Source organism: Crotalus tigris, unplaced genomic scaffold (genome assembly GCF_016545835.1).
Source record: "Crotalus tigris isolate CLP2741 ecotype Arizona unplaced genomic scaffold, ASM1654583v1 scf7180000019097.2288821080:1192077, whole genome shotgun sequence".
NCBI classification, from domain to species: domain Eukaryota; kingdom Metazoa; phylum Chordata; class Lepidosauria; order Squamata; family Viperidae; genus Crotalus; species Crotalus tigris.
The window spans coordinates 917608-939507 of record NW_024097373.1 but is presented as its reverse complement, the minus strand read 5'-3'; the positions used below and the strand labels follow the sequence as shown (position 1 = coordinate 939507).

General features: G+C 37.3%; 1 protein-coding gene across 10 annotated transcripts in view; it reads left to right on the top strand.

Annotated features, from left to right (window-relative positions):
- The window catches only part of SPATA45 (spermatogenesis associated 45), a 38287-nt gene extending 25699 nt beyond the window's left edge, over window positions 1–12588 (top strand). For 2 of the 10 annotated variants that reach the window (XM_039359630.1, XM_039359631.1), the window contains exons 4-5: window positions 5220–5502; window positions 12353–12588. In XM_039359630.1, coding sequence (XP_039215564.1) covers window positions 5262–5502; window positions 12353–12372 — 261 coding nt within the window. In that variant the 5' untranslated portion in view covers window positions 5220–5261 and the 3' untranslated portion in view covers window positions 12373–12588. The other 8 variants (XM_039359632.1, XM_039359634.1, XM_039359628.1 and 5 more) reach the window with 8 other exon arrangements.
- The last annotated feature ends 9312 nt before the right edge of the window (window positions 12589–21900 follow it).

Genomic DNA, 21900 nt, shown 5'->3' with positions numbered 1-21900 from the left:
ACGGAGAGGTATTTGCGCTACCGCCGGCTCCGCCAATCCTGGAGAAATGAGGCGGGGCTGGGTCCTGCGCCAAAACGCTCCCTGGTTTCCCGGCCCCGGTTAAGGACCCGGGGTGAGTGCGGTGCGTCTGGTTCTCCCTGCGGCCACGTGGAAAGGGTTGGCGTGGCAGTTGGTCGGGGTTCTCGTTTTGGGAGACTCACCTTTCACAGATTGCTGCATCGTGCTTCTAATCCTCAGACGGAACTCGTGGGGTATTAGGGGAGGGGACGGCAGGAGTAGCCATATATGCGCCTCTCGTTCGTAGCAGCCTTCCGAAATTTCGATGGCGGATTGCTCTTAAAAAAAGGTTCCTAAACTGCTTCTGGAAAATTAAGAGGAGGGTAGTTGGACTGGGGAAAGACTGATGGAGATCCACACCCGGTTTTCTCCACGTTACGGTTAGACCTCGGCTTTTCTTGCCTCATATAAAAACAGCTGTTTCTTGCAGCCACCTTCCCCAATTTATCATAGGAAAATTGCTGGACTACAATTTCTAGCAATCTAAACCGGATCAGGGTATTGCAGACACTGAGAGGGAATGTCCAATTTATAGAGACGGCACGCCACAGAAGAGCATCTGAGAGATACTAACACGTCTGGACTGGAATGCTCCAGGTTGAGAAAACGCTTATCGGGTTGGGAATCATTTTTAGGGGCTGATAAACAGTTTTATAGCCTTCAGTAGAGACAATGGGGTAAGAAGGAATTGATAGTGAATGGGTTCTTGCACCTCTCTGAGCTTTGTTGCTTTCTGCAGACGTTTCATTACCTGGCTAGGTAACATCATTGTTAAGGAGAAGGGTTTGCTGGCTGAGCTCAGAGAGCACCACAAACCCCACAGTCTCTTCTGTCAGTGTTTATATGTAGACATACATATTGGCCATCAATTAACCTAATGCAAATGTCTTATGATCTATTGATACAGACCACCACTAATGTATGGAATCACCTTTACTAGGTTAAAGAATTGCAACTACTTAAGGCATTTTTGCACTTTGACATTAAAGTACTAGCCATCAGTTCTTGAAATGGCAGAAAACTTATAAGTTCCAGTCTGATTTGCTGATCCCAAAACTATAGCAAACTCCTCCATTTTGCTTTCCTGCCAGCTAGGGTGTATGTTGTGTATAGAGTAAAGTAATTGGTTAAAGTCCTTGGCTATATTGCCCTCGCACTTTCTAAATATAACCACCAACAGGAACACTGCGGAGGGCAGAGATGCAATTATATGCAGGTTTTCACACATGCTGATTCACCTCTCTGTTACTTTGTGGGTCAAAACAGGACTTGTGCAAAGATAGAGCAGAAGTGGTAAAAATAAGGCAGGAAAGCTGCCTATCTCAAAACTCAGCAGCTCCCCATTTCCCTATTGTTAGCAGTATTGCAGGACCTGCATGATAAGTGGGAAAGCTTTGCTTGTGTGGCTCCCCCAGCCTAACCAAAAGCTGTTTGGCAGACTGTAGGGAGCTTTGAGGTGCAGCCACAGCTGGTTGTTTTGTTAGCTCACCTTATCTGGAGCAAAACAAGTGTGGTAAAGAAGTGGGTGCACTACTTAGGAAAAAGATGTGCCAATAGGAGTGGATTGATCCCCTTCCCCAAAGCTCAATTGAGAATATTCTATAAACTGATCTGCTGTGGATTTCTGCTAGTTTTGCTTTGTTTTGTTTTGGGGGGGACACTTATTTAAAACCAGAACAACTGACAAGTTTATTTCAGTCATGAGCTAAGAATGAGATAAAGGCAGTATCACAGGGACATAGCTGAATAAAGATTTTGCCAGGACATATTCATTTCTTGGCTAGTTGCAAATGATCTCCCTGATGTTATTTCATTTGTCTGCTGAAGTTTCCTGTCTTTGTGTCTTGTGATATCATATGATAGGTTATTTGCAATGTATAATTCAGCTTACCAACAATTGATTAAAATAGTTAGTTCCCTGTGTACTGGTTTAGCTGTGATTTGAATTGCCAGTTGCCAAGCACTTCTGGAATCTTCTAAGGTTCTTAGTTGAGAGTGGCCATTTCTCAACAGTATTAAAACTTGGGAACTTCATTTCAGCAAAAATCACAGTTCTGCAGAGCATAGGTACGTGTCGGTGAGCATGTGGATTAGAAAGATCAAAGAATCACTGTTTATTTGGATTTCAAAAGGCTAATGATGTCTTTCATCAAAGACTTCTAAGCAAACTTCCTCTTTTGTTAAAGAACAAAAGTCTGAAAGTAAAAAAATGTTATTTCAATGGATAGAACTATACAAATAGTGGGAGCCGAGTGGGCCAATGTACAATATGTTAAATTACTAATTAGTGAGCTGAAGTTAGTATGAGGCTTGAGCTCTAGAGTAATGAGGACCAATAAAAAGTTCTTCAGCAGTTTTAACACTTTAATGTAAATAGTTTAAGTGGTTAAACTATTAAATGCAGTGCTGCCAGGTGTATAAAAGACACTGGCTTATACTTTAAAAACACAGTAGACAGATTCATGAAGGACTATTACTGTAATGGCTAGTAGTCTTGATGCTAATATGAGTTGCTAGGGGAGGCACCAGTAATTACAGTGTTTCTAACTTACAGTTGAAGTTATCAGTAGTTTCAATCAATATTAGAGTAAACAAGCTGCAATAGTGTTGCCCATAAAACCGGAAGCAACAAGGGTATGTGATAATAATCTTGAGAGACCAGGAGGAAGAGCCCCCAACAAGGATCAGTTAACAAAACAAGTCCGAAGGAAGAGATGTGGTGAAAGCATTTCTAGTTTTCTGGAGAGTGAAAGGGAGGGATTCTTTGAGACTTGCAAGATTGATACTAGCCTCGCAAGGTATCCAAACAAGAAGCACAAAGAGTTGTACTGGTTCTACCTTTATTGTGAAGTTAACAGAATCTTGTGAGTTTGAAAGTACTTCCATCCCTAAAGGGGGCATTAGTTACTTCTCCTGGCATGTCTAGGCAGAAACCATGTTTTTTAGTTCTTTACTTTTCAAGTTCTTTGTACTTTTGAAAAATAATAGCCTATAGTTCTGGAGATGGCAACCTCAGATACAAAATAGGAGCTTAAAATTACACAAATATTTTTAAGCCATTGGATTTATATTATAAAATGGTATCTCACAACTTCTGAAGTTGAGGATGAGGGGTTTGCACCCATTGTATTAGAAATGCCCCTCTGAACTTTATAATATAATCAATTATATTTTAAATTAATGTCTGATCATTTTCCTATAGTCCTTCAATATGTTGGAGTATGAAAGACTATTAAAGAGCTTTTATTATAATTTGCTCATGTAAAAAATTACAGTGGTGTGAATTCTCTTTTGCAAGAGGGAAAAAACAGATTTATCATGTTTATTCCTTGACCAGGAAAAAGGTCAGGAGTTGCATTTCCAGGTTTATAATCAAAATCTCATAACTGTCAATGTCTCTAGAAATAAAGCAGTAGTCTATACAATATATATTCCAGATCAGATTACTTTCACTCACTTTTTTCCAACAATTTTCAAAGAAAAAATGAATTACGTTGTTGACAGCCATCTGTCTAAATATGCCTTTATTTGACAAGACAGGAAAAGAGGTAGTCTACACCCTTCAGAATATTTTCCAAACAGGGTACATGTCCCCTAAATTACCAACATCCTCTAAAGGAACCTTTAGAGCATTGCAGCATTTATCACTCTTAAGCGACTATCCTGAAAAGTGAACTCTGGAGAAATTTTATAAGTAGTAGAAATACCAACTGGAACACGGACTTTTCAGCTGATGTTCTGCAGAACTACAGTTGTACTTATTCCTAGCACTGTAAATCTGTCTAATGAACAGGATGTGTAAGTAAGAATCTACTAATAGGAAAAACTGAACACAAGAGGAAGGGGAAAGATCTTAACATGAGAAGTCACATCAGAGTATGCAGAAGAAAGGGGAGATTTGAAAAGGGCCACCAGGATACCTGCATGAAGAAAATATTCATAACCACAGATTGGGGGCAAGGGATGAAAGAGTGGTATATAGATTTAAAAACTGCAGATGAACTATATATGATTCTTTCTACCCTGAAGAATTCCAAAGGGATCTTGCTAACCAAGCACGTGTAGGTAGAATTGAAAAAGTGCTAAAAAAAAATAGGGTAGAGGAAATGTGGGCCAATTCTAGTCAAATGAATTGGCTGCCCAGATAATTTCAATAGCTGATTTAAGAGGATTAGTGCAGCATCTTTGATGTAATGGGGTTTTATATTACCCTATTCCCACAATATTTTTGTGGTATCATCCAAAACCAAACTTTTACTATTCAATTAATGGGTATCCTGATCTTCTAGATCTTGGGAAGTAGAACTACCATCTCCTGATCTTGTTTCTATTTATGTCTAACTTTTTAATGGTTTTTGAAGAATGTTTTAATGTATTTTTGCACACTATGCAGTCATGTTTCTGAGATAGGTGGCCATATATATTTGATAAATAAACAAATACCCATCCAACTGAAGCACATGAACATCTTCCCTACAAGAAAGGATTTGGGACATCTTAGCTTGGAAAATAGGCAACAGAGTCAGGAAGTTCTTGAGAGGTATAAAACCATGCATGATGAATAAAATGAACTTTTGTTCCTCTCTCACATAATGATGATGTTGGGTCATCCAATGAAGCTGACTATGGGGAGATTCAAAACAGTAAAAAGAATGTGCTTTTGGGAGGCAAAGCACATTCTTTAACTGAGGAATTAATTACCACAAAAACCTGGTAATATTTGTTACATTAGATGGCTTTAGCAACAAATTGGATAAATACATTCAGGACAGATCTGTCAAAGGCTATTGGGTTTGAAAATCCAAGACCAGTTGAGGGTGATATTGATATTATATCTCCATCTTCTCAAAGGCATCTAGTTGGTTACTATGAAAAAGAACATGCAGGACTAAAATCAGCTTTGGCCTCATCCGGTAGGGCCATTGTAGTGTCCTAATGTTGTTAGAAGTGGATTTCAGGATGATTAGTATGTGAATTGTCCGCATTGGAAAATAATATTTTTCTCCTCAGAGATCAGCTGCATCATCTTTTCTAGCAAGTATAAAGCAAGCTTCATTTCTATAAGAACAGATCAGTATTGCCTGTTTTCAGTGATAAAAAGTATTAAGCAAATGAGGCCTCCTGAGTTTTTTGTATTATGTGCATTTTGTTTTTAAAAACAGGAATTTGTGTCACAGTAACTAGAAGAAGCACATTTCACTATCATGGCTGAAGATGAGAAAAGGCAGTTGCTTGAATATAATCAGATGAGGGAATCGAGATGCTTGCTAGAAGGAAGGAGTGAAACTTCGTGGCTCAGGCCCCAGAAAAAGCATTTTCCTCAAAGTAATCAGGCTTCAGCAGAGAACTACAAAGAAGAAAAACAGGAGTATGACAGTGGCAGGACATCCTGGATAAAAATAACTCCTCCTCATCATAAAGAAAGAAGGCATTTTCCTGAAAAAAGTAAGTTTGCATATATTGCACTTCAAATATTGAACTTCACAAATCTATAATTTCTTCTTAAAATTAAGAGGAAGAATTCAGTTGTGAGTCCATCTATTGCTGCAAACTGAAAAAATTTTATCGGTGCAGATATTTTAGTGTATTGTGTGTGTTCTTATGTATGTTTGTATGTATGTACTTACATTACTTCTGCTTTTGTTGTTAAGCAAATCAGCATGGGTCGTTAAGTGAGATATCACATGATCACAACTTGCAATTTTACTGCTGACTTCTCCATTTATTCTGCTTGTTTGGAAGCTGGTTATGAAGCACATAAATGTCAGTCATGTAACCAGGGGGAAAACTGATGGCCATAAATGTGAGGATTGGTTGCAACACCTTTTTTTCCAAATGTAACTTTGAACAGTTGCTAAACAAGGAAGTTGGTAAGCGAGGATTACCTATATGTACAGTACATACAATCAAACCCAGGTGTATGTTAAGTATCTTGAGACAGCTCTCTGAAAAGCATTTTCTAAAGATCATATACTTTCCCCGTTTCACTGAAAGGCTAAGATCTCTAGGTATAGATATCCTTTTTCTTCTAAAAACAATCAGAAAACATTTTAAATTATACTTCCTTTTTCTTCCCAACTGATGTTTTGGTGAGAATACAGGGAGATTAAAGATAACATTAGACCTAATGAAGCTCTGTAAACAAATTCCAGGTTGATTGCATGATTAAAAGCTTCCTCCCCAAATGCTTGTAACATACATTAATGTTTCTATTGTTTCTCTGGTTGAAAGGAAAAAATAAGGGCAAATTATCTTCTCCAGTTATTGCCTTGGAGTTCTTGCAACATAAATGGCATATACAAGTTTATAATCCTTGCATCTTGACCATTTATCTGCAGTTTGCCCCAGCAGATGTGTCAGAAAACATGTTCTCTGGGTAGAGAACTATATATGATTTAATAAATAAATTTGGATGTAGAAACATATAATTTAAGGATACATAGAGGTCTCTCCATATTAGTGTCAACTTAATAGGATCTAACAGGCACTGTTCTCTATCACACCTGCCCCTGGTTATCTCCTAAGGTCCACATGACCCCAATCCCTCAGCTTTCAAGAATGCCTTAAAACTTTGACACCTCTAATGATTGATCCAGAGTTATTCAGGGAGGTCTGAATTGGGCCTTGAATCTGGCTCTCCTGGTCTAAACATTATATTACACTGATTTTCACACATTAAAACTATAACAAAAGAACCAATTCAGCTTTTCAAGGGTCAGTATTATATGTTATTCTGCCAATGAATTAGTCAGTATCATTGTTATTGCATGTGCTCCAAAATATTATTCAGTGATGGGGAAATAATATTCATGCTCTCTTCTTTCATTATTTATTTATTTATTTATTTATTTATTAAATTTATTGGCTGCCCAGTTACAATGCTCGCCCAATATAACTTAATATATCTTGTAATCAAGCAAACAGGTGGCGCAGCAGTTAGAGTGCAGTACTGCAGGCCACTTTAGCTGTCTGTGTTCAGCAGGTCAGTGGTTCAAATCTCACCGGCTCAAGGTTGACTCAGACTTCCATCCTTCCGGGGTAGGTAAAATGAGGACCCAGATTGTTGGGGGCAATGTATATATATATATATATATATATATATATATATATATATATATATATATATATATATTAAAAATTACATTAAAAATTGAAGAATAGCGATTCCTGGGTACATACATTTCAGTAAAAAAGGAAGCGATCACCAGGAAATAAAACACCAAGGTTTTAATAAATAAAATCAAGCTTTCGATGGCTAACATCTGCCATCATCGTCAGGATACAAGCCAGTCAGTGAGGAAACCTGCTTATAAGCATAGCCACACCTAAACTCTACGCATGGACCTTGTAACAGGTCCAAGCCAACTAATCCTTACTTTACTTACAGCCTTCAGTGATTCTTTCTTTTAGCTCTTACTTACATCCACCTAGCTTTCAATGGCTAGCACCTGCCATCATTGTCAGAATACAAGCTAGCTAGTGAGGAAACCTGCTTACAAGCATAGCCACGCCTAAACTCTACGCATGGACCTTGTAACAGGTCCAGGCCGACTAATCCTTGCTTCACTTACAGCCTTCAGTGATTCTTTCTTATAGCTCTTACTTACATCCACACAACCACCCACTTCCTCCCTCCCTTTAGTTCCTGAGTCATATAGGCAATGTGTGTTTCTCAAAATTGAAGGGTCCTCTGCACTATTGAATTGATTCTTCTTTCTGTGTTCCTTGGGACGTTTCTCTCCTCCACTCCTCCGGCACGCATCGCACTCATTTGCATTCTTCAATCCTGTCACTCCTTCAGTCCCCCCACAATCCTTGCCACCAATCTCATCCACAATTTTATTTCCCCCCACTGTTCCCAGCATATCGCATCCTCCATGCTCCTCCTTCATGCCACCAGGTGCGACTCTCAATCCGGTTGCCTCTCTTTCAGTCTTCTGTAACGCCGCTCTCCGGGAGCGCGTGACCACCCCCATAATGGGGCGGCTGTAAGTATTGATCTTCTGTACATCCATTGAAGGCATGTCTCTGTCTCGGTGGCTCTGATCAGTGTGGCCGCCTAGCAAAGGTGTTATTCTGCCATCACTCATGGTAGGTGTTGCCTTTTTTGAATTCCTATCCATTTCCAAGGCGCCAGCGACCAGATGCGTTGTAGCGGGGGCACCACTGGGGACAATGGAGCCGATATAGTCACTGGGGTAGTGAATTTGTTTTGTGTTGATTGGGACACTTGTTGTTCTTATTCTTGAGTATTGGGTACAGTGCAAGGAGGTGTCTGGGGCATCTGAGGATGGGCTACTAATATCAACAAATTTCTTAATTGACGGCGGATGTACACACGAATCGTTAACTAAAGGGGGTCTAGATTGTAGATGTCTCTCTTCTTTGTTGCCAGTTTCATCTAATGGACACCCAGAGTTTTTGTTACTCAGATGTTTTTTCCCAGGTCGTCTACACATTTCCCATGCCTTCATGGTCTGATATGCCGGGCGTAGGTCCACATGTCGATTGATTGACATGCTGTCTGAGAACCAGGCTTCTTTGAGTAACCTACCTACCACTCTTGGAGGTGTCACTGGCAACCACCCTTACGTCGTCAAAATTAAATTTATGACCAAACTCCTCCATGTGAGTCAGTATTTGGGAGTACTGCTCACCTCTTCTTATTGCCAGCTTGTGTTCCTGCATTCTTGTTCTGACCCTTTTGGAAGTTTCTCCCACATAATTGCCTGGACAGTCATTACAGTTAATCCTGTAAATGACTCCAGATCTCTCAACTATGGGGAGTGGGTCCTTTGGTCTCATAATGCAGGAACGCAACGTCCGGTCAGGTCTATGTGCAACCCTTACACCATAGGGTGCCAATAGTCTGGTGGTGGCTTCCGAGACGTTGCTAATGTAAGGGAGGGTAGATACGAGTCGTCTGTGATGGTGCCATCCCACTTGATGGATTTTGGGATGGTTTGGACAGAGTACTGTGGCGTCTGATGAATTTCATGGGGTACCCATTGTACCTACAGAGACGGAGGAGATGTTTTCTTTCCTCCATCCTAGCTTCGGCTGTACTGCAGTGGGAGTCCACCCTCTTGAAGAGGGTTCTAATGCAGCTGACTTTGTGGGCCACCGGGTGATTGCTGTTGTAGTGCAAAATTCTATCGGTGTGCGTGGGTTACAAGGTCCATGCGTAGAGTTTAGGCGTGGCTATGCTTGTAAGCAGGTTTCCTCACTAGCTAGCTTGTATTCTGACAATGATGGCAGGTGCTAGCCATTGAAAGCTAGGTGGATGTAAGTAAGAGCTAAAAGAAAGAATCACTGAAGGCTGTAAGTAAAGTAAGGATTAGTTGGCTTGGACCTGTTACAAGGTCCATGCGTAGAGTTTAGGTGTGGCTATGCTTATAAGCAGGTTTCCTCACTGACTGGCTTGTATCCTGACAATGATGGCAGATGTTAGCCATCGAAAGCTTGATTTTATTTATTAAAACCTTGGTGTTTTACTTCCTGGTGATCGCTTTCCTTTTTTACTGAAATATATATATATATATATATATATATATATATATATATATATATATATATATATATATATACATACATACATACATACATACATACATACATACATACATACATACATACATACATTGCTTACTGGTGTACACCGCTTAGAGAGTGCTTGCACTTAAAACAGTATATAAGTCTCATAAATAAATAAATAAATAAATAAATAAATAAATAAATATTCTATTTTACTGAGTACTCTTTGGGCTTAATCATCAACTTTTTTGTAAAACAAATACTGATGTTGAATGTATAATAGAAAAATAAACTACTACATTATCCCTATTCAGTTTAGTTTAGAACACTATGAAGAAACCCAGTTCTTTTTTTACTAGCCATAATTTTATGTTGCTTGCTTGATAATTACACAATTCATTTTTATGATCAGAGGAAATCCTGCTGAAGTAGCTTTTCCCTTTCAAATGCTTCAAGGGTGATTTTATAGTCTTGCAATAATTTTTATTCAATTACTTTCAGAGAAAGATATTTTAAAAAATATGAATGGTACCCATTACATTTTATCTCTTTGAGGAAGCATAGGATTTCTTTAAAAAAAGTCTTAAGATTTTTTACCTAAAATAAATGCTGAAGTAGAATATGGGAATTTATGAATTACCCTCCTGGATCCTTTCAGTTCAGCATCCTGTGAGCCAGGAAATCCATTTAGTTTTTTGGCCTGATTTAACCTTACCACCTGAGCATTTCAGGAATCCACGTTCAAAACTGTTCAGTGAAATATAGAAGCCCAGAAAATGTGCAAGTAAAATGGCCAAGAATCCTCAGTAAACACTGTCCTCTAATTAAGCTTTGTTCTTTTCTCTGAACGGTTGTTCAGTGCAATGTAATTAAGGTGCTGGAATAGGACCGGGGGGGGGGGGAACCCAAGATCACATCTCCTGGCAGTCTTAGAAGCTCATTAGATGACCTTTAGACAGCCACTCCCTCTAAGACCAGCTTATCTCACAAAGCTATCATTGTAGAGAAAATGGAGAAGAAACTGCTTACGCATTCTGCCTATGCTTCTAAAACTGTAATAGCTAGTTTAGTATAGCAGTTAAGGCATTAGTCTAGAAACTGGGAGACTGTGAGTTCCAGTCCCACCATGGGCATGAAGCCAGCTGGGTAACCTATGGCCAGTCAATTTCTCTCAGCCCTATGAAGGAGGCAGAGGCAAACCACTTCTTTAAAATCTTGTCAAGAAAACAGCAAGGATTTGTCCAGGCAGTCTCTGAGAACTGGACATGATTGAACAGAAGGGAAAAAAAACTTTACAGGAAATGGGATAAAAATCAAAAGAAGTATTATTAAGGTTAGTTGCATGTAGCCAGATGTTTAGGCTGATTTGGCATTTTTATCCACCTATCAAGTCCTTCCCAAGGATCTGGGATAAGCAGATGTGTTGTTTGATGGTGTTAAAGGTATTGTTCCAAGATGTAAACTTCTTCCAAAAAAACCACAAAAACCTGCCTTTTGCAATTTTGTTAATGCCAATGATGTTCGAGTGGTGCTCCAGATGTTTTGGGATTGTAACCATGATGTCTTATTACTATTGGTATTATCTTTGCTTTCTTTTGCCATCATCACTGTATTTTGTGATTTTCTCCAGTTCTTCCTCTTCTCTTCTGCTGTCTTCATATACTGCCACCTCCACTATCCAAACTTTTTTGCCTTTCTTATCAAAAATTGCTAAGTCTGAGGAATTATATGGCAGGTATATTGTTTGTTTGTTTGAATTCTAAAGTCTCAGATCACTTTAGCATCATCATCTTCTATTGCTTTGTCTATTTTTGGTCCCGCCACTTCTTATGGGCAAGCTAATGGTATTTCTTGCAGATATTCCAATGCATCATTTTTGGTACTTTGTGATGCCATTATCTGTATCATTATTTTTTCAAAAAACAGTAAGAAAAGAGAGTACTGAGCCTCCGTCCCAGTTAGCAGAAAAAAGAAGCACCCAGGTTCCTTGGAAATAAACTCTCTGACTAGAATATTTCTATTTAAAGACATGAAATCAACAGTAAATAATCTGCATCTATGTATTCTTCTGAGATGGATGGCTATATATACTTGATAATGTTTCTGTGTACCAATAAAGGAGAATATTTGTAACTCAGGGTTGAAATGAGGAGTCCTTGATGGTCTTTGAGTTTGTTTTCTTGCAGACATTTCATTGCAGTCTAGCACTGATGATGTTACCTAGTTTGGGTAATGAAATCTCTGCAATAAAACAACCAAGCTCAGAGAGCACCAAGGATCCTTGTTGTGTGTACTCCAACATACATACATATGTACATATATACATATGAGTATGTAAGCGCTGTGTTATTATTTTTTCTCCTTGGCAACATCTTTCAGAACAGACAAATAAAAGTGCAGTCGTTTCATATAAGTGATTCTAACTGGCAGATTTATTCTGAACTAATTACAATGTGCAGGGTGTTTCAAAAGTTACTTCATAGCCTAAAAGTAACCCTAACAAGACACTATAAGATCATTGCGGGTTATTTATCACACATTGTCCCATTAATACCAAATCATTCCCTGGCAGAGTGAATTGGATTGTTCTGATATGAAACAGACATCATAGATGGTTTCAGAAGTGTTGTATAACTTGTGTTTATACACATTTCAACTACTATGACATGCTGTAAGATTATTGTATTGTTAACTAATGATAATAAAAATGCTATATAACCGGGTGATTCTGTTTTTCATTTGTATTTATTTTATCTTTCAGACAATGCAATTTTTGGATGAGAGATCTTATTAGAAGCAGTTTCTCTGCTGGATTACTGAAGTTGTGTGCATTTTACCTAATTGAAAAAACAAGTGTGTTGTCTGTGTGTGTACGCATATATACATACATACACAAATATTCATTTTTGAGAATGAACTTAGCTACAAGATTATTGTTGATTTTTAAAATGGATTTGCATGGATTATACAAAATAAAACATAATATGATGAAATAAATGTCTTAGTTTCAGAATTATTTTTTCAGTATTTCCCATAATAATCATATGAGGCTGGACAGTATCATTACACAACACTGGTTTTCTCCAGGTTACTGGAACATACGTTAAAAATTGGAGTCACAGATTAGTTCTCAATTTAATGTATTATTGTGTTACACTATACAAGGCTGTTCACATGATAATCTTCCCAAGTTTCCTTAAGGGCTATCTGCCCTAGTTGCTACCATGCCTGAACAGGATAATTTTTGACAGCTGAACTTTTTTTTAAAAAAAAGTCTGCTTACACTTACATTTTTTCTATTCACTTGAGGTAAAATGAAAGAAGTGAATGGTAGCATTTTTTTTAAAAAAATCACATTTCTACTAGGTTTTATTCTCTTCTGTGCTACATAAAGTTGGGGAATTGTGCTTTTTCTGCACTGATGAAAGATATAGAAATCAAAAGAGCTACCAAAATTTTATTTTAATTTTAAAGCTGGTAGTGGTGCTTGCATATAATGTCTATATAAATTTTATTTTAGTTTGTATAGATGTATGTTTTTGTACATTTGTGTGTGTGTGTGTATTTCTCACAAAATATGTACATGCACTAAGACCTGTCAGCAATAAGGTCATTGTTTTCCTGGTAGAAAAAGATGGGAAGGTAGAGCAACAGGAAAATTGTCCAATGGGAAAACACTATAGCATTTAGTCCTGAGTAACTTGCAAGCTTGCTAAGGTGTCTCAGTCTGGATAAGTTTTTCTTTTTAATTAGTTTGAAGCCCAGCTGCCACAAGCAGAGGGTAAAAGCAGTTTAAGCAATAAGTTCAGATTTGTCCTTTATCAGATGGAAAGTAGCACAGGTGTCTCAAATCCCAGTTATGGGGGATAAACACACAGGGAGCAGAAGAAATGATCAGGCTGCTAAATCAAGCCACAAAGTAGGGTCATGGTTGATGGTGAAGACTCAAAGGGTTTCTGGGAGGAGAAACTTCAGACCTTGCATTCCACTTATAAGCTCACCAATTCTTGTGGCTAAAACAAGACAGGGTAGAGAGTCAGAGTAAAGCCCCATTTCCTGCCTCCCATTCTCCCAATATTTTCACCAGAGGACATCTGCAATCCAGTTCACATTTTTTCAAAAACCTAATTATTTGAGCTTACTCTGTCCTCGCCAAGCACAACTAATATTCAACTAATATACATTTCAGTGTAATGTAAAAAATACTTTTGTATTTTTAGAGGTATGTAAGCCATTTAGCCTCAAGAAAAACTTTTCAACTGCATTGAAACAAGTTCAAAGACTTTTCTGGACAGGAATCACATTCCTTTCAAGCCAAAAACAGCCCTTTGAAGATAAAGTTCCTTCTGATGATTTAAAAACTTCTGATATTGTGACAGCAAAATGTTTCCAGCCTCTCAGATAAATTCCACTAAATGCTTACTTCTATACTGACCATCTTGGTCTTGTACATCAGTCTTTTTTTAAAAGTTTTTTATTTATAAAACAGTTAAAACAAAGATGGACAACGTAACATTCCAGTGTATATATTCCTAACAATTTGTTCCTCATCATACATATAATTCTTAATCTCTATATATACATATTTTTCTATACAATACAGTCTCTAATTTGTTTCTCTATATACTAACATACAGTTTTATATATCTCTATCTTAACACTAACTTAAAACCCGAACAGTTCTCCTTGATTCACACCAACAATAGAATTTGTCCCAGATTTCAAAGTAATCTGACTCTGTCTTGTTCTTCATTTTCATTGTGAGCCTATCCATATTAGCACACGATAGGATTTTATATAAAATCTCTTCTTCTGTTGGAATTTCTTTATTCCTCCAATTTTGTGCATACGCCAATCTAGCAGCCGTGAGAATATATAGCATCAAGTAAAGTATCCCTTTGTTGTATTTCTGTGTAGTTATGCCTAGTAGGCAGAGTTCTGGTTTTAGCTCTACCTCTATCATTAGTATTTCTTCCAGCCATTTTTTAACCTTGTTCCAAAAGTCATGGGCTTTTGAGCACTCCCACCACATGTGGTAATATGTCCCTCTTGCCAATTTGCATTTCCAGCACGTGGAAGAGATATTTGGACCCATTTTAGCTAATCTTGTGGGTGGGAGATGCCATCTGTAGAACATTTTGTAGAGGTTTTCTTTGTAGGAGGTGGCCAAAGTAAGCTTCCTATTTCGTACCCATAGTTCTTGCCAGATACGCAGATCAAAGAGATCAAAATCCCTGCTCCACGTTCACATGATTTCTTTTACCTGTTCTTCATACATTCCCTGATCTAACAAATAATGATATAGCTTTTTAATTATTTTATCCTTAGTACCTAGTAGTATTTTATCCAGCCCTATTGGTTCTATTTTTATGCCTAACTCTTTTTTATCTTTCCAATATCTCGCCTGTAATTGAAGGTATGTCCACCATTCTAGTTCTATCCCTTTGTCTTGAAGAATTTTCCTGGGTTTCAATTCCCCTTTCTCCTCTAGTACGTTTTTATATGTTATAATCTTCCCTAATTGGATAAATTTTGGATGTACATGCATTTCTAACAATGAGATCCAGCCAAGGACTTGAGTATGGTTTGGTTGCCAGGTTTTAACCCATACATCAATTAAAGCTCGTGTGTCTTATATTTCTGGTCCCATAGCATAGCATGCCATCCTATTTGTAAATCATGACCTTCCAGACATAATAATCTCCTGTTCTTCAAAGGTATCCAATCCCGCATCCATAATAGTACTATGGCATGATAGTATTTTTCCAGGTCAGGGAGGCCAGGTTTCCCCCCCCCTTCATTTGAATCCTGCAGTAATTTTAATTTAATCCTTGCTTTTTTTCCTTGCCAAATAAATTTGAGTATAGTTTTGTTAAAGTTTTGAAAAAAATTCTTATCCAATTTTATGGGTATACATTGGTAGCACAATGTATACCCATAAATTTAGTTTTATACAAAACTAAAATTTTTGGTAGCACATTCATTTTGATTACAGCTATTCTGCCCATAAAGGAGAGCTGTAGGTTGGTCCAAGTAGCTAAATCAGTTTTAATCTGTTCAATTAGTTTATCATAATTGTCTCTCTTGAGTGTAACGCATCTAGCAGTTAGTTGTATCCCTAAATATCTTATTTTATTCGTAATTTGAATACCTATTCTGTCAACCAATTCATTTTTCTGTATTTTAGTCGTATTCTTGACAAGCATTTTAGTTTTTTCTTTATCTTTAGACCTGCTATTTCCCCATATTTACTCAATACTTCTATCAATCTTGTCCCTGATTGTAATGGCTCTTCAATTATAAAAACTAAATCGTCTGCAAAAGCTTGCGTTTTAAACGTTTCTTTCTTGATCTCTAAACCTTTGATCTGTTCATCTTTCTGAATTATTCTGATTAATACCTCTAGGGATAGTATAAACAACAATAGCAATAATTGACAACCTTGCCTTGTACCTTTTTGAATTGGAAAGCTATCGGTCATTTCTCCATTAATTATTACTTTTGCTGCCTGATTAAAATAAACTGATTTAAACATATTTATAAAATTTTCCCCAAAGTCCATATACAACAATTGATTGAGCATAAAATCCCAGTTCACATTGTCAAATGCTTTTTGTGCATCAAGGAAAATTAAACCCATTTGCTTTTCATTGTGTACCTCATAATACTCCAATATATCCAAAACAATCCTGACATTGTTTCTTATGTATCTTTTAGATAAAAAGCCATTTTGATCAGAATGTATAAAATCTGCTAGGAATCTTTCAAGTCTTTGCGCCATTATGGCCATAAAAATCTTATAGTCCGAATTTAAAAATGAAATGGGTCTATAGTTTTTAATATGTGCCAGGTCTGCGTTTTCCTTAGCAATCAGAGTGAGGAGAATTTCCCATAAGGCTGGTATTTTAGCTTTTGTTAAGACCTCGTTAAATAGTTCCAACAGTATTGGGCTTAAAGATTCTTGTATAATTTTATACATTTCTGCAGGTAGACCATCTGGCCCAGGTGCTTTGTTATTTTTTTGTTTCTTAATTGCCTCTGAAAGTTCTAAAGGTGTTGTCTCTTTGTTCAACAGAGTTTTAAATTCTTCTGACACTTTCAGTAGGTCAGTTGTTTGTAAATACTGTACAATGTCATCATTATTTCTCCATTCATCATCTTTACTCATATGCCACAAATTTCTTTCCTTCATTCTGGTACACCATATCACCTTCTGCATTACAAAGTTTGGTAATCCTCTGTTTATTATTATGTTTTTTAATTTTATAGGCCAGCCATCTCCCCGGTTTATTGGCACTTTCAAAAAAAAATTGTTTAGTACGTTGTATCTGCTGTCCTAGTCCTTCCTTCCCAATGATGTTCATCTTATGTTTAATTAGGTCTATCTATTGTTTCAAATCACGTCTTTGTGGTTCCTTTTGTAAATTTTCCTCAACTTTAGTTAGTTCTTCTTCTAAGTGTCTTTGTCGTTGTTTTAATTTTGTTTTCCCTGGCCATATAAGAAATTGCAGCGCCTCTCATATAAGCTTTGGCTGTATCCCATAAGTTTTGGCAGTTCGTATCTTCCTTTTTGTTTGTCTTAAAAAACAGGTCCATTTGTTCTTCCAATTTCAGTTTAAATTCTTTATGTTTTAAGATTGCCCTTTTCAAGGTCCATCTCCTCATTCTTTTTTGCCCTTTCCATCTAATTCTAATTGGATTATGGCCAGCCCAGGAATTTGTATCGATTACAATATCCTCTACTTCTAAATTTAAGTCTGCTGACATCCACACCATATCAGTTCTGGACCATGATGTCCAGAGTAGAATGTAAACTGTTTTTTCTCTAAATTCCTCTCTCTCCAAGTATCCTGAATATTAAGCTCATCTACCATTTTTAGGAATGTATCAGGTATTGTTCCTCTGGTTCTTTTTCTACTCTTTCCACATTTATAGTCTAGGTGTCTTATCCACAATTGCATTATAGTCTCCCATTATACAAATGTTATCATATTCCAATTGATTAATAATGTTATGTAGTTTTTTATAGAATTGTTTCTGCCCCTCATTTGGGGCATAAATTCCCACAAGGATGATTTTTATTTTATTCAAAATTATTTCCACTATTAAAATTCTACCCTCTTCGTCTTTATAAATTTGCTTTGCCAAAATTTCCTGTTTGATATATGCTACAACTCCTCCTTTCTTATATTGTGAAAGTGCCGCAAACATGTTTCCCAATTTAGGGCAGTTTAATAAATATTGATATTGTTTTTTTATATGAACTTCTTGTAGAATAATTATATCTAAGTTCATCTTATTGAGTTTATTTAAAACCTTTTTCCTTTTTATTGGAGAATTGACCGTTAACATTGATGGATATGGATTCAACACCTTTTTTCCCCTCCTTATCTATATTTGGATCTGGTTATTATTGTCGGCCTAGACTCTTGAGATTGTAAATCCTTTTCTTTTTCCACTATCGATCTTGTCTGTCTAGCCCAATGTTTCTCAACCTTGACAATTTTAAGGCATGTGGACTTCAACTCCCAGAATTCCACAGCCAGCATTGCTGGCTGTGGAATTCTGGGAGTTGAAGTCCACATGCCTTAAAATTGTCAAGGTTGAGAAACACTGGGTCTAGCCTCTTTAATTTCTTTAGGTCTATTCTCATCATGTTTCCCTTCATTTTTCCCATTGTCAATATCCTCTCTAATCTCAACCCTCTTACCTTTAGGTTGCATTTCCTTTCCTTCAGTGGCCTGCGCTAGTGTTTCTCCTTCCTCTCTTACTTCTCTTTCAACTAGATCTTCCTCACTGCCAAAGTTTTTTCTATAAAATTCCTCTGCTTTATCCATTGAGTCTAAACGGAACTTTTTCTCCTGCCATGTAACAAGAATCCCTTCCAGGGTCAACCATCTAAAATTGATATTTTTTCTCGTCAATTTAAGAGTTATTTGTTGGTAGGGCCTTCTCAAATCTCTCACTCTTTTAGGTACTTGTTTGAGTACAATCAGTTGTCTACCTCGGTACTCCAGTGAATCATCTCTGGCCCTGAATAGTATTTCAACTCTGATTGATTTCTTAATAAATTTAACATGTGCTTCTCTGGGAAGATTGTGCCGTCTTGCATAGTTCGTATGAATTCTGTAAGTATCTTGCTAGCCATCTCTTCTCTGCTAGACCCCACTAGTATATCTGTCATTATTACTGGAAGGTCTCCACCTTTCATCTCACATACATTTTGGAACCGTAAATAATGAGCGGCTTTTTCAAGTTCCAGGGAAATAACTGTAGATTCTAATTCTTTTGTTAGCCTGAACTAACCTCTCATTCATTTCATCAACTCTCTGCTCTTCTTTATCCATCCTTTCCTCCATTTCCAATAATTCTTGTTTATTTTTCATCATCTGCTGATGGAAAGATTCGAATTTCCCATCCATTGACTTAATTTTATCCTTAAGTTCCCCTGTATCATTCCTTACTTCTCCTATTTCTTTTTTTAGATCTTCATGATTTTTGCACATCATCTCTTGCATTGCTTGCAACATTTGTTGCAGGTCTCTAAATGAGTTCGTCCTATCTCTTTGCGCCATTTCTTCTAGCGCTCTTTGCCTGGCAGGGCTTGGTTCCAACAATGTAGTCTGTGTTGTTTGTTTCTTCCCTACTCCAACCCTTGTAAGATTGGGGATACTAGACATTTTTTTCAATTCTCCAAACCAACCTCCCCACTTATTTACAGTTTTTGTAATATTTTCCAGAATATCAGAATTATCACTTAAAGTCAAGTTTCTGCACAGATAACTACTTGACATTTACAGACGAGACTGGATACACTCAACAATCACTTTCCCTTTTTTTCCCCTCTTGTGGCTATTCTCAATTCAGCTAGCAGGTGTCTCTTTGGCTTTGTCTCTGATATTCAATCTGTCTGTTTATTTCAAAATGTCTACCTCCTTAAGTTTCTTCCAGGCTTTCACTCTGTGACTTGCAGCAAGCTTGCCTTTCAAAGTTAAACTTTCCTTCCTTGAAATAAAGAAAGAAAAAAGAGACTCCTCTTTTCCTTAAGTCCAACCAACGTAATGTTTTTGTTATATAGGCAGACTTTTTAAGCCCAAATCTTCCTTTTCACCGCTTTTTCAGAAGCGAGGGAAAATCCCTCCTCCCCTCTTGTGGGCATTCAAAATCTTCAAGTTTCTCTCGAAATCCTCCAGAGAGTTCTTACACGGATCCCTTCTGTCCAGTTGTCAGGATCACTGTTCAGATTACATTTGACTGGAGCTGTCGCGTCTCCGTCCAGCTATGCCACTGTTACACTTCTGGCAGCTGGCATTTCTTCACAGCCACCATTGACGGCTGGCTTCCTCCTCCGCTCAACTTACCAAGGCTTCTCCCGAGTTCGCCAGTCCCAACCGCTGTCAGGGACTGCTCCCCAGGACACCTTATTGTTCCCGGTCCCCCTCCAAGGAACCAGGGACCCCAAAAGGTCTGTCAAGCAATCGGAAACAAGGGCAGATGCTCCGGAGGGTCGTCCAGCACACCTATTCTTCTTGTATATCACCCCTCTTATATATCAGTCTTAATGAAATGATTTGAGACTTGTCACTGAAAGCATAGCTGTTTTTTTATCCTTAGATACTGGCATAGTCATTGCTTCTTACATCTTACCTTCAAGTGCCTTCAGTCTTCTGGAAGCTGAAAGTAACCTTAAAAATACTGATCCATCTCCAGGGATAAATGAAGGTAAAAAAAATATGGAGGGATAGTATTCACATCTGTGGTATCTGAAGCCTACAATCACAATTAGCAGTGCACATTAAGATACAAATTTGATGAAGGCTCTGCTGAAAGTTATCTTCCATGTAGTCTCTTTTCAGAACTACAGTTCCCTGGAGAAAGGGACTGGTTATTATGCCAGTTGAAGTTTAGGTTCTGTGAAAACATAACTCCCATTGTTTGCCCCAAGGCAAAAAAACATTTCCTCAGAACAAAATAGCTCTGAGTTTTAAGAAAATGTCATGTCAGGCATTCTCAAAACATTTTATCTCCATAAATATTATTTCTTGGAATGCAGAGAAACAAAAGGCATGTGCCCTAAATATTAGCACAATACTTAAGCCAAGAAAATCTTAATAGCAGAAATATAAACATTCTTATATTATTTATAATAGCCACCAGATTATTATTGTGCTTTTAAAATGAGGGTCAATAGATTCAACCAAGATAAGCAAAACCTTACTGGACCTCAAAACCTTAAAAGCTCTTTGAAACTACAATAACAAAGGCTTGTTAAAAATGAGACAAGAAACCATGTTTAATATATGCCTCTAAATGTTTAGATTTCTACATTATTGATGCTTTTGGCTAGAAATAATATGTTGCAATTCTGTGTATGAACAATAACGAAGTTCCTTATAGAAGGAAAATGCTATTGTCTGAATAATTTGTAGGTTTCTTTTTATATAAGATACTGGTTTCCATGTTTTATCTGCATTAAAGCAAAGCACAATTTATATGTGGCTATGCACTCAGAGCCTTGGCTGTTGTGGTATCACAGATCAATCTTAATCATTTCTCCTTTTAACATGTCAAAAAATCTCATTTCAGCACAAAATCTCTCAAACTGTGAATGGCACAAAGTTTATCTGTATTCTAAAACATGATTGGGCATGAAAGGCAGGGCACTGTCACACAAAGACAAACTGAATGTATTTTGTTTGGTTTTCCCTTAAGCACTAGTGCTTCTTAAAGATTTTGTACATTGAATGTAGTCAGATGCATGAGTATTGTTATTTATCAGGCAAGTTCTTATAGAATACTTAAGAGTAAGAACACTCAGATGACAATTAACAGCTACAGTGATACTGTGTTAATTAAAAGTGCTCCAGAAGTGCTCCATTTTGACAACTTTCAGAAAAGCAGTACTGTACTGTATAATCAGAGCAACCTAAAACTCCCGCAGAAGGCTATTCCATAAAACATGCAATAGAAAAGCAACATCTCCTAGCCTTGGGTCTAATAACATGATAATGGAAGGCTATCAACAATTTTTTCCACATATATACTGGTGACATACTTAGTCTTATTGATAATTATGCATCTTCTATACCAAAGTATAGTGATGTGTAATGAAACTGACAACACATGGACCGACTCAACCATAGTTTCAACTGGGAAACTGTGAGCACCCTAGACCAAGCTGGATCCAAAAAATATTAAAGTCCCTAGCCACAGAGATAAACCACATTCACACACAATGAAAAGGAAGGAAACAAAAGACCAGAACACACCCTTTCCTGCAGCCAACATCCAGATAAGCAGGGATTAACA